Below are 18,579 nucleotides of genomic sequence, written 5' to 3' on the forward strand. Positions count from 1 at the left end.
TGATGCACAACCTTCAGTGAAGGTACGCTCATTCATGCATGTCTCCACACAGAAGACGCTCTAGCTGAGAATCGAACAGGACGTCTTACTGTGAGGCGACAACGCTACATTTAGTATTCTTATATTTTGCTGTTCTTTGAATATACTATAGTCATGAACTTGTCAATGTTGTAATGTTTAAATGTGGTGTATTAGCAGTTCCACAGCCTATAAAGGTCATCAGTAGGCCTGCCTTCATGAATACGTAGGATTAAATATTTTGCTCCCAGCTTACATATCATGTAAAATCTCAAACATTTCTTATATTAGTGATCTGTCTCATGGCTAATGACAACTGATTCCATAGGATAGTACCTTGAATTCCAAAGTATTTCTTCTTTAAATTAGTATTACATTTGTCTATTTTCACCACCATTTTGATGTTTCTTGTGTTGTATGATGAATTTCTTAAAGTTACACCTGTGTCACTTATTAGCACCTCGTTATAAAAACATATACATCAACAACATATTTCCTCTGAAGGTTTATATTATATCTCTTGTCATATATGTTCATCTGTTGAAGGCTTTCTATGTCTAATGTGTGACACCTATTCTCTTAGTAAAATGCCATTGGGCTCTTCCTAGTTTTATATCTCTTTGTGTAGGCAAATGGTAAATCCTACTCAATATGAGGAGTATTCAATGATTTAAATAAAGTTAACATTATGTCCACATACCTGGATGAGATTGTACAAAAAATATTGAACATAACCAGATGACACTTCCTTAGCATTAACATTTGGTTCAAACATTGATGATCTGTCCACAAGAGCTTTCACATCAGCAGAATGTAAAATATAATAGATGGAATCTGGGCAGTTCTCATTTTACTGCTTAAAGTATATAACTAAATAATGTTTTATATTACTTAAATGCTGTATAATCCAATGCTGTCCACTAAAGCAGTTTATTAAAATAATTTTGTAATAATATCTGATCTGCTGGGGAAATTACAATCCACCAAGTTTTTGAGTTATTGGCAAGTTTATGCATCTAGACGTATTTAGAAGTTAGCGCATTTGACATAACTGTATTAAATAAAATGGGTTTAGTTCAGAACTTTAGAAGCACATCACTTTGTACTATTTTTCTTTTGCAAAATGCATTCTGGACTTCAACCTTGAATTTTCTGGACACCAACCACTTTATAATCCAGTTATAAACATATGGGCTAACATTTAAATCGCCCCAGTGTGTAAATTATAGCAGAATGTGAAGTGGCAACAAAAGCCTTTGCAGGATCCAGATATATAACAATAAAATAGAGCGGCGACATTTCACCTACAGCATCAAACATATTGTTGTAAAAACTCAATGCAGTAGTTATACAAGACTAGGATCATTGTTAACAATATATTTCAAAAACATTCCCCAACACAAAACCAGCCACAATGTAAATCCATGCGGACATGTAACAAGATGGAAACATAAGTTGAAAGGTATCATGGTTAAAACATCTATTCAAATCCCTTCCATAGGACGTCTGTAAGGCTTATAGGCTTCAGTGGTTGCATTGTTGCCTTTTGGAATTAGAACAACTGTTTCCTCTTGCTATACCACAGGGACATAACAGGCTTCTAATGGTATTTTGAAGCAAAGATGCTAGACAAGGAAAAGTGTTTTTAATTTTGTTGATAAAATATCCATTTAGCTCATTTAGACCTGCCTTTGAGTTAGGTCTTATTTTACAGGGCCATCTCCTGTTTGGCGTTTGTTTTGCAGACATCAAACCAGTATTCTAGATGTGTGGTTGACCAAGTTTGCAGATGACTGCACATCGGACATTGTTATTTGCTCATCTATTGATAAGAAACTGCTCCCGTAAGAGCTGGACTATACACATAACTGGTGAAGTGAAAATGGACTGAAGATAAATGAAAAAAATAACGTCATAGTAGCATTTACAGAAAAACCTGCTCCCGCCTCATGCGATACAAATTATACTCCTATTAAGACAGACATTCTCTTAAGAGACTTTGTGCTTATGTGGACAAGTCTTTGTCAGTTGAACAGCATACTTCCACCATAGTCAGGAAATCATTCTATCAGACCCAATTAATTTCCAAAAGAATATTTTCACTATCCAAAGAAATCATCACACAGCTGTACTATTTCCCTTATCAAACCAAAGAGTGACTACAAGGCCACCTTGGTATGTACAAATTTAAGCATATTAGTGACTGGAAAGGCTCCAAAGATTTCTTATCAAGGTAATTAAATGCCTTAAATTATTCAACAATCCTGACAGATTACTGTGACTCTCTTTATACTCGGTAGCTTCTCTCTTGCTTTTCAAACCATGAAAGTCCCAGACCTATTTGATCTCCTATTTCTCCACAAAACCAGTGGTTCTACAAACACCCACACTGTAGACCAATATTTACACCTGCAAACAAACAATACTTACTGGAAGGATAGCCTCCTAAATCAATGTATTCCCAGCCAAAGGAGTAAGGTACCCCTACAGGTCAAAGTGCTGTTTTGGCTTCCTTTAAAGCTAGTCTTGATGACTGGATAGGCAGACTCAAATTTACACTAGAATTATCATGTAAAGCCCCGCATCATTCAAGAAGTGAGAACTATTAAGTGCTTGAAAAAGATGGCAAGAATTTATACATTTGTCTCTTTCAAAGTGCGTATGGCTAGGCCCATGGTCCCCAGAATCACTTGAGTAATACTGCTAATATATTCAGTAATCAGCAGGCATAAAGTTCTAACAGCCATGGGTTGCAAAGAGGCACCTTCACCCAATGACACAGATCAAGGGAAGAAATTACCACTTAATAACTCAACAGTATTGTTCTCACCAGAGACAGTATTATAAGTGTTGCCTGTCTTCAAGACTTTTCTATGGTTTGTAACATGCTTAAATTATTTTTTATTATATTTTATGTAAAGAGTTAAATTTATTTCATATTTAAACTTAATCAGACTTATCAGACTCCTAAGGCGACATTTCACTTTCTTATATCTATCACTATTTCTGTTGGCTGCATTTTTTTAAGCCAACAATCATGTTTGTTAATTAACATTTAGATTATTTTCCCATATCAGCTGTGATTAAGCTTTTTAGAACTTGTCATCGTTTGGAACATAAATAATTTTTAGAGATTGCCCAACAATGATGATTTTTTTTAATTAAGTTTTAGATTGTTCTATCATACCATCCATGTTTAAACTTTTGGAATTCAGCTTTTTTTGTCATTGTTTGGAACATAATCTGATTATTTTTTCAATTTTAAATAGTACTTTTTACAACATAAAGATATATCTTATATATATGTATATATATATATATATATATATATATATATATATGTATGTATATATAAATGCAGATCTTGTTTCTAGTCCCAGAAAACACTGGTTATTTATCAAAGTAGAGTTGTCACTGTGTACATACTGTATACATGAAACTCTTCGTTTGCTGCTTATTTATTGCTGAGACATGTACCCGTTTGCTTCACTATTATAGTATGCAATCGTTATTTCTACATGTATACCCATTTCTGGACTGGGAGAAACTGTATAATATTCTGATACACTGTTAGAAAATCTTGCATGTCTGGAGATTTTCTTCCTGGGCTTCCAATGTAGTTAAGGTCAGCCTGGTTAGATCCCCAAATAAATGACCACAGTGTGCATAAAGAGGCAGGATATGGAAAGGAGGCGAACGTTCTAGTTTGGAGCTTCAATTAAAAAGGGACTGCAGAACTGCATTAATTCTTCCTTATGTTTTTGTTTTGCCAATTAAGTTAATCCCAACAGGTTTGGCCTATTTTAAGGGCGACTGAAAATGTCTTCTTTTTTCTCTTTAAAGTCTTCTAGCATAATTGCTTCCTCCAATGAATCCTGTCTTCATACTACATGACAAATGTCTTTGACTTTTAGTTTTGCTAGCATCTTCTAGTGAACAGTCTGGATTAATTGCCTTAAGTTTTCACTAATTTAGTTACTTTCAGTCCGTGGAATTTTGAAAAGGTTTCTCCAACGTAACAGTTCAAAATCATTATTTTTCCACTGCACAACCTTACTTATAATCCAACTCTTATAGCATTATGGTATTACCTGGAAAGCCCTGTCTTTGACTTTACTGACCTTTATCGACAATGTCTGACATCTTTGCTGTTTAATAACATATCTCAATTTACCACACCTTTCCTCCTAAGAAGCAAGCTTATTTTAATTTCATGTCTGTTGCCACCATCTGCTGAGATCTTTGAGCCCAGCAAAATAAAATCTGTCACTGCCTACACTTCTCCCACACTTGTTAGTAAGGAATTGTTAGGGATAGATGACATAATCATGATTTTTTTTAATGTTGGGCAGCAAACCATTTTTACACTTTCTACATTCACCATCCTCAACACACTGTCCATCTCCTCCCTTTTAGCCAGTAATGTTGTCTGCATGTCTGAGGTTACTGTTTATCCAAGCAGTTTTGACTCTAGAATCTGAACCCAGCATTTTTCAAAATAGGTTTGTCATATAAATTAAATAAGAAGGGTGCTGATATACTGCCTTCTTGTACTGCTTTCTCAGTATTGAACCAGTTCATTATCCCATCTTTGGTTCTAACTGTTGCTACTTGGTCTGCAGACAAATAAGCTGACAGGTATCCATATTTCTCTAAGAACCTGCCAGAGTTTGTAATGATGCACCTATCAAAGGCTTTACAATAACCAATAAGGCAAATGTAAACTATTTCTGCTGTTCCCTCGTGTTTTCTGTTAACCACAAAATGTCGATGACTTTTCACTCTTCTAAAATCTGATTGTACATCTGGCAAATCTTGGATTATATATTTCTGGAGTCTAGTTTTTAGAATCTTAAGAATTACCTTGCTGATTTGTAAATCCATGTGACTTGTGAATATGCTTTGAGATATTTGGTCTTACAAGTTTGTCACTTAACACTTTTGTATACAGGAGATAATTCCAATATTTCAACATTCTTTATTAAAAGGCATATTCTCATACCATTCATTAATGTATTGCACATATATCTTGGTGCTGAATAACAGTGTGTGTGCCCTTTAAATGTGACCCACTGTGTTTCATCAGAAAAGTATCCGAAAAACTCCATTTTGTACTTTCCGTTTTGTGTTGTTGCCGTCTCAACTTGGATGTAAAAATATACACATTTTTTCAAATTCTGCCCCTGTGCACTTAAATATGCATGCATCATTTTCATTTGTTGGCTCTAAAATCATTAAAACACACTTTTGTTTTGTTTCAAATGAATAATCCTGTTTAAAAAAAAAATTATTTGCTTCTATGTTGACTACATCTTATGACCTCAGCATTTTGTACCAAGGCAATACAGACTGCGGAAGTGGCGGAAGAAGAACTTTATAATGGCAACATGTTTGAGTTAGTTTGATTCATAGACAAATATTAAGCTATTAGTTTGTAGACTATTACAAGCCCAGATAATAATAAGAGATCAGAATCAAACCCAGTACCTTTCATCCCTAAGGTAAAGGCCTTAACCATTATGCCAAACCTGGCCCTTTATGATTAGACAGTGACCAAAGATGCGAATCAAACTCTGCACCTTGTGCTTAGGAGGCAAACACTGTCACCATTAAGCCAAATCTCTACCCCAAACCTTATTAGCAGTTATAACAGATACTCTGAAATTCATTTTCAGATGGTGCTACTGTTTTTGTAACCTACATCTAGGAAACAGGGGAATTTGACAATACACTAATCTGCAGTGCGCTGAGCTACAGGTATGTAGTACTGGGCTCACAGGTTTTAGGGGGCATTTGTATCCTGCTAGTTAAGACATAGGCTGACCCAGTAGTGTAAAACACTAGCTATTTACTTTTCTGTGTAGATCCTTGTATTGGATTCCTGTTCTTACAGCTTTTTACTTCATAGTTATATTGTGCTCTCTATTAGGTGATTCCTGTGTTCCACCTTTCAGTGGACACCTGGCAAAGGGGTAGAGACAACTGTTCCAAAAGACAATGACTTATTAGTTAGCTAATGTCAGGGAAATGTTGGAAAACATGATGGACAGGCAAAGAGCATCATTTCAGCTTGGGTTTGTGGTTCTTTATCTGAGCCTGCTGTGGGCTTGAGCTGCTTCTAATTACAGTTCAGCTTAGCCTGGGCAGGTGCTGCATCACCCAGTTGTGCCTGCAGTATTTGGCTTCAGATACATTAAAGGTGTAGAGATCATGAATCCTTTCTAGAAACATGCTAGCTTCTTTGTTTTAACTGTCTAGTCCTATGTAACAGGCACAGAATGTATGTCTTACAATCAACCCACAATGTCTAGCTACTGGAATATTAATTGTAAGTTTGCTGTAAGAATTTCACACAAGCACATAACACTTAGGATAGAAAAAGGTGTTACTTACTGAAAAACTTTTAAAAAAGTAGATCTAGTTGTTCTCATGTTGCGGGTGATTAGATCTGAGCTTCAGTACTCACCAGCATTATTTTATTGCAGGTAATCATGGTGACAGGAGATCATCCAATCACAGCCAAAGCTATTGCCAAAGGTGTGGGCATTATCTCAGAGGGCAATGAGACAGTGGAAGACATTGCAGCACGTCTCAACATCCCTGTCAGTCAAGTCAATCCCAGGTAAGACCGCTCCTTAATTTAAATGCTCAGGACTAAAACAACATCATAACACTTTTGTATTTTAAGCTTCGGATGAGATGATGTGCCTCAGCGTAGGTTCCAAATCCGAAAGCTCTATGTTGTGGTGTTCCATTACCCACTCAGTGTCTTTGATGTCTTCTCACAGGGATGCCAAGGCGTGTGTGATTCATGGTTCGGATTTGAAGGAAATGAATGTGGAGCAGCTGGATGACATCCTTCTGAATCACACAGAGATTGTCTTTGCCAGGACATCCCCCCAGCAGAAACTGATCATTGTGGAGGGGTGTCAGAGACAGGTAGGGTAACATCCTCCTATCTTCCCTTTGGTCTCAAACATAATCTAAGAGCATTTTATTCATAAACAGATAAATACTTTATCACCTGTTTTAGTGTGTGTGTGTGTGTGTGTGTGTGTGTGTGTGTGTGTGTGTGTGTGTGTGTGTGTGTGTGTGTGTGTGTCTGTGAGTGTGTTGGTCGTGGTTTGTGGAAGTATAATCCAAAATATTGGTCTTGACTAAAAATGTAATGATCTCTGATTCACCTGGTTTTTAATAAGGTGGCTGGCTCATTATGTCCATTTAAAATCAATAAAAAGGGTCTGTTGACATGGATCTGAACTTTCCCACTATCTCCGTTACCAGCTTGGTGGATATGGGTATCTTGAGGCAATACAGAAATTGCCACATGTTTACTAACATCCAGTTAATTCTCAAACAAACTGATAAGGCATCAAAGCTCTCTCATAAAAGTACTCCAAATGTCAGTAAGGTTGACAGTGGTACACACACTCCACCCATCACACACAATTCAAAGCAGACACATAGACCCACATGTGCTGAGGCACTAAAATGTAACCTTCCTAAACCCCAAAGACCTCCTAGATGAAGTACACATAACAAAAACACCTCTGTAACCCTAAATGCACTTTTTCAAAACAGCACCTGCATCAACGCATACAGTCACATCTCTTGGAGCCTGTACTTCTAAGCCCAAAAAGCAAGCCACCACAGAATTCAACATTCCAATCACTGGAGATCCCATTGGGAGACACCCTGATGTCAATCTCACCAGGCTAAGTAAGGAGAAATTCACAGTCTATTGCTTATCAGGGGCCAGGATCCACAAGAACCAGTATGACTCAGTCACAGTCCATGTGAGTGTAAATGACCTCACATGTACCTCCCTAAATAAGAAGAGAGACATCATGGAGCTCTGGTATGAGCCTAGCATTGAACAACATTTTATCTTAGGTTCATAGGTTCATAGGTTCATACTAGGCTATCTGCCCAAGGGCATTTATAAGCCTAGCCCATAGTTATTTGGCTTTCGCCACCCCTTTAGTTTGAATAAAACTATGCCTATTATTTTGCTGTGCCTCTGTCAAGCAGTGACACTGAAGTAATCCCTGGGGTATATCTGCGATCCCCCATCCATTGGTCAAGATTCCTCTTGAACAAGGCCAGCGAGGTGCTCTGCCTCACATGTACCGGGATTTTGTTCCACAGCATAGGGAGTCTCTGGGTGATGAATCTGTCCCTCCAGCATGTTCTATTAATAACCGTGTCAAGGTTCAAGTCTCCCCGCCTTGTGGTTCTGAGGGATCTAGATTTTTTGAGGTGAAGCATATTCATCAAATCAGGGTTTGACATGGCCTTATATGTCAGGCACAGGTCACCTCTGAGCAAGCGGTATGAGACTGAATAGAGCTGGAGTTCTTTCAGTCGGGCAGCATAAGACATATTTTTGAGACCCTTTATCCTTTTGGTGAGGAACTTTTGGGGCCTTTCCAGCTGCTGCAGGTGTCTGGTCAGATACATTCCGAATGGGGCATTGTACTCAATCATAGGTCTAATGAGTGATGAGTACAGGGGCGATGACCTCCCTTGATCTAGATGTGAATCCCTTCATGATCAGGTGGGCAATGTAGAAGGTTTTCCTAACTACTTTAGCAACATGAGTGTCAAGCGAAGGCTACTGTCAACCTGGGTCCCCAGATCCCTGATGACTTCTTCTGTGCTCAGTGGATTGCCACCTATATGGTAGCTAGGGGTAACCTTGTTTTTCCCGAAGGGTATGACTATGCATTTCTTGGCCTTTAACTTTAGGCCATGGCTCTGGCACCAGTTATCCGTTTCTGTGAGGCCCTTCTGAAGGATATCTGTGTCAGATGTGTTTTCGACTATGGCGCCAGTTTGCAGTCATCTGCAAACTTTGTCAGCCATAACCCTCCTGTGTTTGCTTGTACTTCAGAAAAGTAGATGCCGAACAAGAGTGGACCCAGGACTGAGCCCTGTGGGACACCACTTGTGACAGGCTTTGAGTCTGACATGGCTCCAGCAACTCTGACCCTGTGGGTTCTGTCACTTAGCCAGTTTGCAACCCATCTTGTGATGTATGGGTTTACATTCAAGCTGATGAGTTTTTGATGATACCTGAGTGGGGTATTGTGTCGAAGGCCTTTGCCAGGTCAAGGTAGGCTGTATGGACTGCCTTTCCCTCATCAATGGCCTTGGTGACTGTCTCGAAAAAGTCAACCAAGTTTAAAAGGCATGATCTGCCTTTGACAAAGCCAAACTGGGTTGGATCCAAAGTCTGCAAGTTCCCTATGTCTTTATTTATGAGTTCCATTATGATCCTCTCCATGGCTTTGCAGATAAGGCTTGTCAAGCTAATGGGACGGTAATTTCCAGGGTCGGTAGAGGCACCGCCCTTGTGAAGTGGGACCACAGTCGCCATGCGCCACTCCTTGGGTACGTATCCTGAGGTGAGGCTAAGATTAAACAGCTGTCCTAACTGCGGGTTTAATTCCTCTTCTCCAAGAATGCTGCCACAATATGAACAAAAAATGACTAACTTTAATAATTGTCTTAATTTCTAGTCCAGTTCTAACAGGGTGCAATATTTGTCAGCATGGAAGGAGATGGTCAACAGACCATGCTGCTTTGCCAGGTATGGTCTGCACCTCTTACCTCTAGGCTTTTAAATATTAGTTAAAACATTGCCCTCCTCATAGTACCTTTTTAGGCAATGCCAAACTGAAAGTACTTCCAACATAGCAAATCAAAACTAAGAACATCTAAAGGTGTCGCTGCTCAGTGTTAGGAGTTTAAACAAGATACTTCACTGCTTACAAGCTCTCCTCACCATAGAGAATGCTGATCTCTGTGCAGTCACTGAGACACAGTTTAAAGCAGCAGAAAGCATCCCAGCAGTGCAAGGCTATAATGCCTTCCATGCATTCAGACCGGCTACTACACAAGCAGGACTAGAGGTGTAGGTGTCTCAATTTACATCAAAAATAAACATAACTCAAGGCTAGTTGAACAGGACAATGCACTTGAGCTTCTCCTTGTTGAAATTACCATACACAAAATCCAGTACCACTTCCTTCCAAGCTATAGGTTCCCCTCTATGACCCAGGAAAGCCATACCATGTATTTAGACTTATTGGAAACAGTCACCATCCAACCCAGTACCATATTTTGTGCAACTTTAGTTACCCCACTATTAACTGAAAATCATCTATAACCAGTAGAGTCCGGTTTTTAGATTTTGCTGAATTCTGGGCTGTTTTGTAGTTTCTGTGTTGCCCAGACCTTATTAAGATAGAAGGACGCTTCTCTGTTCATCAGTGAGAGTGGTGAGCTTTGAAACAGCCTATCTGTCACTGGAGGAGTGGTTTCAGCTCAGAATCTGTAGTTTTACTGGCCATTTTGGGCTATTTTTATCCCTTTCATCTTTCTGTTTAAAAAACGTGTTTGTGCAGTTTTGCGCATTGAGCAGCGCCGTTTATCTAGGGTTAAACTATTCCTGGTGCCAGAAAGTCTGCTTTTCTAATTTTCCCTTAGAACTAGCCAGTTTCCTAGTTTTATCACTCAAAACTGTTTCCTTGTGCTTAGCACTTGTTCAAAACTCATTGCAAGCACTAAATAATCTACAAATTACTGCAGCACTCAACTTTCCTCACTTGGTAGGAGGAAACCAATTTTTAGTACTTAAATTAATAAGTACCTATCCTGGCATGTCTAAGGGTCAGCTCTCTGTATTTTCCCCTGTCCACCTAATGAATCTGGGCATCTTGGGGCAATGTAGCAATTGCCTCATGCACTGACAACCCTCTCCTCCAACCACCCAACACTACAACCTGTGAGAGATGCACTTATATAGCCAAACTGGAAGCCAAGCTCTCTCCAGCCAAGACTGTGCTAGACAGTCAAGAAGAGAAGGTAAACACCTGCACAACACCACACTCAGCACATAGTCCATCAAAACCTACACCACCTAAATCCACACATAGTAACACAAAACACACACCTACATTCGCGGAGGCTCTCAATAAAAATCTACCCAAACAACAGAGACCTCCAAAGCTGAAACACAAGCAACCACCACCCCCCAACACTACCCAAATGACACATAGCCCACAAAATCAGTGTGACACTTAACCTCAGCCCATAAGTCAAAACAACATACCCTACACACTAGTCATAGGTGACTCTATAGTCACACACACTGATGTCCCACTCACCAGGCTAAACAAGGAGAAAGTTACTGTCAGCTGCCTGTCAGGTGCCAGGATCCGTCACATAACGCAAGCACTCAGGTCACTCCATAACAAGTACAAATATGACTCTGCCATTGTCCAGGTTGGTGTGAATGATCTGAGATGTACCTCCCTGGACTACTTGAAAAGAGACATAGAGGAGCTCCCGGATCATGTAGCCCAGGCAGGTATGACCCTAGCGCTGAGTAGCATCCTGCCATTGCCCAGAATGATACCACAATACAAGGACAAAATGATTGATTTCAACAATTAACTAAGCTTCTGGTGTCATTCTAAGGGGATCCAATGTCTGTCTGCCTGGGATGACATGATCAACAGACCATGATGCTTTGCCAGAGTTGGCCTTCACCTGTCGCCCCTAGGATTCCGGAAACTGGCTAAGGTTCTTGCCACCCCTATAGTGCCTTTTTTAGGCAAGGTTCAAATGACAAAATTACCACCATAGCAGGTATAAGCAAGCAAAATCTGAGGGTAATGCTACTCAATGCTAGAAGTCTAAACCTGAAAATACACTCACTCAAGGCACTCCTTAAAATGGAGAACACTGAAATCTGTGCAGTGACAGAGACCTGTTTTAAAGCCCAAGAGAGCACTCCTGCATTACCAGACTATAACTCATACCACACCTTTCGGCCAGGTTGGTGTGAATGATCTGAGATGTACCTCCCTGGACTACTTGAAAAGAGACATAGAGGAGCTCCCGGATTATGTAGCCCAGGCAGGTATGACCCTAGCGCTGAGTAGCAACCTGGACCGAAACACTAAAGGTGGATGCGTGTCCATATTCATGAAGGATATCCACACCTTCAGGTTAGTTGCTCAACATAATGTATCTGAAATTATCCAAGTGCAACTAACACTGGGCAAAACTGCAATCCAGGTTGTAGCTTGTTACAGATCCCCAGCCATGCCCCAGGATGCCCACTCCACATTTCTTGAAATACTGGGTAATGTTAAGATACAGCCCAATACCTTAATAATGGGTGATTTCAACTACCCCACCATCAACTGGGAAAACTATTCATGTACTAACTCATTTGCTCAACGCTTTCTGGAATTCATAAATTTCAATGCTCTGGATCAGCTTGTCCATACCGCCACCAGGGGCAGCAATATCCTGGACCTGGTCATTAGCAATATGGGTGACCAATGTTCCATGCTAGAGGTCAACTCCTCATTGGTCAGATACGACCACAAGCTAATCACTCTAGAGATCAATATCCCACCCCCACCCCCATTAAGGAAACCACCGTAAAAATGACTTCTCCAAAGCCAACTTCGTGCTTCTTAAGACAGAAGTGGCAAGCTTCACGACACCCATACAGATGGAAAATAGAGGTACGACTGCTGAATCCTATACAAATGCAGTGTATAAGCACATACACGAGTGCATGGATCGTGCCATCCCCAAAAGAACCAAGACGCTATCCTCCAAAAAAAGGAAGCCAATCTGGTGGTCCCCTGCCATAAACAAACTCTACAACAGAAGGAAGAAGCTGTTGCAAAAAAGAGTGAAATCCCCTGATTGCAGGAACTCCCTGGTAAACCTCAGTAAGAAGCTGAAATCCCTCATAAAATCCTCCAAAGCTAGTTACAAATATAAAATCATCACTGATTCTAAAGAAAACCACAAAGCATTCTACAGCTATGTCAAGAATCTCAACGGCGACACTCAGATCTGCTCTGAGCTACAGCACAATGGCACTAGATATACAGAACCAACTGATATTGCCAACATCCTGGAAGATAGGTTCAGTTCAAACTTCACCCCCCCTCACCCCCCAAAGGGCCCATCACTATTCCGGAAGAATGCAAAGCCCCTGTAAACACGTCTGCACAAGTAAAGACCGCACTCTCCAAAGCCAAGAACACAGCATCCATGGGACCTGACATCCCAGGCTGTGTTCTGCGCAAACTACAGAATGAACTGGCACCCCATTTTAGTACCATGTTCAATCATAGCCTCACTTCAGGCTTTGTGCCTATTGAATTGTGCACAGCGACGGTTATCCCACTTCACAAAGGGGCACCACCATGGACCCCAGAAACTACTTCCCCATTAGCATGACAAGCCTGGTCTGCAAGGCCATGGAACATATCATCTTGGAGATTATAAACAAGGACATAGATAACCTCCAAACTCTGGACCCCACTCAGTTTGGGTTTGTAAAAGGTAGGTCATGTCTCCTAAAACTGATTGACTTCTTTGAAGCAGTCACCAAAGCCATGGACTAGGGTAAGGTGGTGCACACAGCCTATCTTGACCTCACCAAGGCTTTTGACTGGGCATAAATCCCTATGTCACAAGATGGGTGGCCAACTGGCTCACTGACAGAACCCACACAGTGAAAGTAGCCAAATCCAAATCCAACTTCAGACTAGTGACAAGTGGAGTACCACAGGGCTCAGTCCTGGGTCCTCTCCTGTTTGGCATCTACTTCTCAGAAGTCCAGGCTAATACAGCAGGTCTTTGGCTAATGAAATTCGCAGATGACCACAAAATAGGTGCCATAATCGAATCACCTGATGATGTGGACATTCTACAAAGGGGCCTCACTGAGACTGATGCTTGATGTCAAAGTCATGGCCTTAAGCTCAATGCCAAGAAGTGCATTGTCATCCCCTTTGGGAAAAACACTGTACCCATGAACTATCACATAGGCGGTAGCCTACTAAACACTGAAAGTGTGATACGAGACCTAGGGACACAGGTGGACAGTAGTCTCTCCTTTGATAATCACATCACCACAGTAGTCAGGAAATCCTTCTATGTGGGTCTATATTAGAACATCAAAGTTTCAATACTTCGAATGTTCTAATATCGACCCCTATTCAGCGAAAGCTGAAAACATCGACCATACAGAACATCTAATTTTTTCCTAGGGAAAACATTTGCTGTTCCAAAACACATACACACAACACAAGCACACCAAACAAACATCAATCCATACACATACACCTAAAATCTTACACCTAACCCTACACTAAACTATACACACACAACTAACTATCAACTTACCTTAACCCAAACCCTAACCCTAAGGTCCATCACTGTAGCGCACTCACCTCACCCATGCCCTAATCCTAACTCACCTACCCCACCCTAACCCTCAAGTCCACACAATCGCACGCTTACCTGACCCGAGCCCTAACCCTAACTCACCTAACCCGCTCTAACCCTCATGTCCACACAATCGCACACTTACCTGACCCGTGCCCTAATCCTAACTCACCTAACCCGCTCTAACCCTCACGTCCACACAATCGCACACATACCTAACCCGCACCCTAACCCTAACTAACCTAACCCGCACTCAATCGCACACGTACCAGAACCCAACCCGTAAGTTTCCACCACAGCGCTGAAAATACCGAAGCAACAGAAATGGACAACTGAATTCTTTCCCTAGGAAAAAAATCGGTTTTCTGTTGCTTTGATATTTTCAGCTTTCACTGAATAGGGGTTGATATTAGAACATTCAAAGTTTTGAAACTTCAATGTTCTAATATAGACCCTTCTATGTGGCACACCTCATCACAAAGAGGTTCACTTCCAGAAAAGAACATGGTCATTGTTCCTCTCTACTCATCCCTCATCAGACCCATTATAAAGTACAACACCCCATTTGGCATGTACCTCGCAACACATCTACAACAACTAGAAAGGCCACAGAAATACCTCACTAAGAGGATTACCAGCGTCAAACAGATGCCATACACAGACTGTATCAAAAAACTCCAGCTCAGAGGTGATCTCTTGCCTAACATACAAAGCCATGTCAAACCCAGATCTGTTGGACATGCTACACTTAAAGAAACCCCAATCCCTCCAACCCACATGCTCCAGGGTCTTAAACCTTAGCACCACGATAAACAGAACATGCTGGAGGGATAGATTCCTGTCTCGGAGACTTCCCATGCTCTGGAACAGACTACCCATTCATGTCAGGCGAAGCTCCTCATTAGCCCTCTTTAAGAAAAATCTCAACAATTGGATGGAAAATAGGAAATTCACCCCAGGGATCACTTCTGTGGCTCTGCTAGACAGGGGCACAGGAAAATAACTTTCTTGGGTGGCAAAAGCCAGGGAACTTTTTTGGCTAGGCTTATATAGGCCCCAGGGCCGATAGCCTATTACCTACCTATGAACCGATATATGACACCAAATCTTTAGGCACAGAGAGTCCTGGATTTTGTAAACACAAACTCCCTGGACCAGATTGTGAATACACCAACAAAGGAGTGCAACCATATTGTTTCTGGTCCTCACTAATATGTGAGAGTGCTGCACAACCTGTAGTGTAATGTCTTCTCTGGTAAGGTCAGACCACAAAATGGCCTCCTTTCAAATAAAAATAAAACCTGGAACCCCAGCTAACCCTGAAATATTCAGGAACTACTCTAAAGCTAACTTTGTTCTATTAAGTGATAACCTGGCAAAATTTCAAGCCCCTATAAACCGTTAAAACACTGCTTCTTACACAGAACTGCTCACAGAAATCCTATACAAGCATGTTAACAGAGGCAAAGAGGCAGTTGTACCCACCAGTACAGAACTACCTCAATAAACAAGCCACCCTGGTGGAATCACAACATTAACAGGCTGTATAACAGAAGGAAAAAAAGCATGGGAAAAATTAGGAGGTATAGCACCCAGCAGGATAAAAGCACTCCCATCAAACTAAACAAACAACTCAGAGGACAAATAAAGTCTACCAAAGCCAGATTCGATGTAAATTTGGCCAACCAGACCAAGAACAACCACAAGGCATTCTTTGGGTATCTCTGCAGCCTCAAAGGCAATACACCATTGTGTGCAGAGCTCATAGTAAATGCAGCCACCTATACTGAGGCAGAAAATATAGCAGATCTACTGGTCGACAAATTTAGCTCCAACTTTGTCCTTCTCTACCCATCATCCTTCCCTGAGAAAATACCATCAAATATAACTCCCCCTGCTGTCATTAGGAAACAGGTCCTTAATGCTTTCTCTAAGGCCAAGAACACTGCATCAATGAGCCCAGACAATATGCCAGGATGCCTTCTAAATAGCATGAAACATGATGTATCAGGGCCTTTGAAATTGCTATTTAACTGCAGCCTTTAAACAGGCTTCATGCCTTATGAATGGAGAACAGCAACAGTCATCTCTCTGCACACAGGTGTGCCATCTACAGACCCTGGAAACTGCAGACCTATACGTATCACTAATCTCATATGCAAAGCCATGGAAAGCATTATCATGGAAATGATCAATAAAGACATAGGAAACCTCAAAACACTAGACTCAACCCAATTTGGTTTCATCAAGGGCAAGTCATGCCTACTCAAACTGGTGGACTTCTTTGAGAAGGTCAGCTAAACAATGGATGAGGGTAAAATGGTTCACATTGCCTACCTTGACCTGGCCAGTGCATTTTACACAATTCTCCACTTGGGCATTGTTGACAAACTTAAGAGGTTATGTACAAAACCTTATGTCACCTGGTGGATAGCCAGCTGGGACACAGACAGGATCTAGGAATTTAGAATTGAGGAGTCTACATCTACAAAGAGGCCAGTCACAAGTGGAGTCCCTCAGGGATTGGTCCTAGTACCACTCCTTTTTGGCATTTACTTCTCTGAAGTCAAGGCCAATGTCAGTGGTCTCTGGATGACTAAATTTGCAGATGATTGCAAATTAGGAGCAGTCATTGAGTCTCACACTGACACAGATGTTCTCCAAGAAGGGCTGACACAGAGAAACAACTAGTGTCAGAGCCATGGACTAAAGCTAAATGCCAAAAAATGCATACCAGTATGCTTTGGGAAGTCATTTACCCCTGGAAACTATCATATTGAATGCACACTCCTAAGAGTTGACCCAGTAGTCAGGGATTTGGGGACACACATAGACAGTAATCTAACCTTTGACTGTCATGTGTCTACAGTAGTGAGGAACTCATTCTATGTTGTGCAAGTTATAAACAAATGTATGGCATCTAGGTCCAAGGAAGTCATTGTTTCACTGTATTTGGCATTCATCAGACCTATCATTGAGTACAATTTTCCCTTTGGTATGTACCTAACCAGGCATATCCAACAACTGGAATGCACACAGAGGTTCTTCACTAAAAGAATATAAGGCGTAAGTAACATGCCCTATGCAGACCACCTCAAGGCCCTATCTTTGTATTCTGCCTCCTGCAGGCTATTGAGGGGAGATCTATGCCTGGCGAACAGCATTGTCAGATCCCACTCTGATGGACCTCTTGCATATCCACAAAACATAAGCACCAGAATTATCCATTCTCAAGACTTAAACCTCTTAAACCTTGCCTGTGATATACGTTGGACCTGTTGGAGAGATAGGTATGCATCCCAGAGACTACCCCACCTCTGGAACAGGCTCCCCAGCCATGTGATGCAGAGTTCCTCCCTAACCCTATTCAAGTGTAACTTGGACAATTGGACGGGGAACAGGAAATTCATCCCTGCTTTGACACCTATGTCTCTAACAGACAGCAATCTGTAAATCCTTCATGTCCCAGGCCCCAGCTTATAAATATTTCATCTCCCAAGCCCCTGCTTGAAGTGTATTAGAACTTGTCAGAGATTTTGGATGCATGGCTAGACTTAAAAAGGCCCTTGTGATTGTTAGCCTAGTACACACCTATGAACCTATGAACCTATAGGCATGTTTAAGAAGGAACCAAAGTAAACAGCACCAAAAATGAAGACAATGGTCACGAATCCCTCTAAACTGTTTTATTCCACAATAAATCCAGTCAATAGTTAAGCACTTTCATCAAATAAAGTTTGACTTCATCAGAACAATGAAATACTAGAACTACAAGTTTAAAATAGCCAGGGAATGAGCCCAATTGGACAACAGTTTGACCAATCAACTATAAACAATCATTAAAAACTGGTCAATAATAAAGGTGTATAACAATACATATAATTCCTATTCATGCTAAATAAGAAATACTCAATATTAAAATATGTATAACTAGATTACATGTCATAAAATAATACCTCATAAAAAACTGTTGCACATTTTCATCATAAAAAATTGTGAATACTTTTTAGAAAATTAAATTTTGGCTGCTTTTTCTTTCAAGGCCGGTGCAATAGAAATACAATCATTAAGCCCTGGATATATTCTGGCAGCCAAACGTAATTGCCACATCATTTCTTTTTTTATTCAACATATTTTTCAAATCCCCTCCCCTCACATCATTGGATACCTCGTCAATAATACCGAAACTGTACCCTGTATAGTTTTCACATTCCTTGCTATGCCTGTAAAGTGCATTTGTTTCCTTCATGGTCTTGATGTCATATAAGTGTTCATAAATCCTAAGTTTTCATG

The 18,579-nt window shown here is 40.7% G+C and overlaps 1 protein-coding gene across 4 annotated transcripts in view; it reads left to right on the forward strand.

Moving 5' to 3' along the window:
* Positions 1-18,579, forward strand: part of LOC122791847 (sodium/potassium-transporting ATPase subunit alpha-2) — an 833,979-nt gene that overhangs the window by 662,838 nt on the left and 152,562 nt on the right. For all 4 annotated transcript variants that reach the window (XM_044059821.1, XM_044059822.1, XM_044059820.1 and 1 more), the window contains exons 14-15: positions 6,504-6,640; positions 6,807-6,957. In XM_044059821.1, the coding sequence (XP_043915756.1) occupies positions 6,504-6,640; positions 6,807-6,957 (288 nt within the window). The remainder of the gene's footprint in view (positions 1-6,503; positions 6,641-6,806; positions 6,958-18,579) is intronic.

The sequence above is a fragment of the Protopterus annectens genome, chromosome 17.part0 (assembly GCF_019279795.1).
Source record: "Protopterus annectens isolate FY-2018-M chromosome 17.part0, PAN1.0, whole genome shotgun sequence".
Lineage (NCBI taxonomy): Eukaryota > Metazoa > Chordata > Ceratodontiformes > Protopteridae > Protopterus > Protopterus annectens.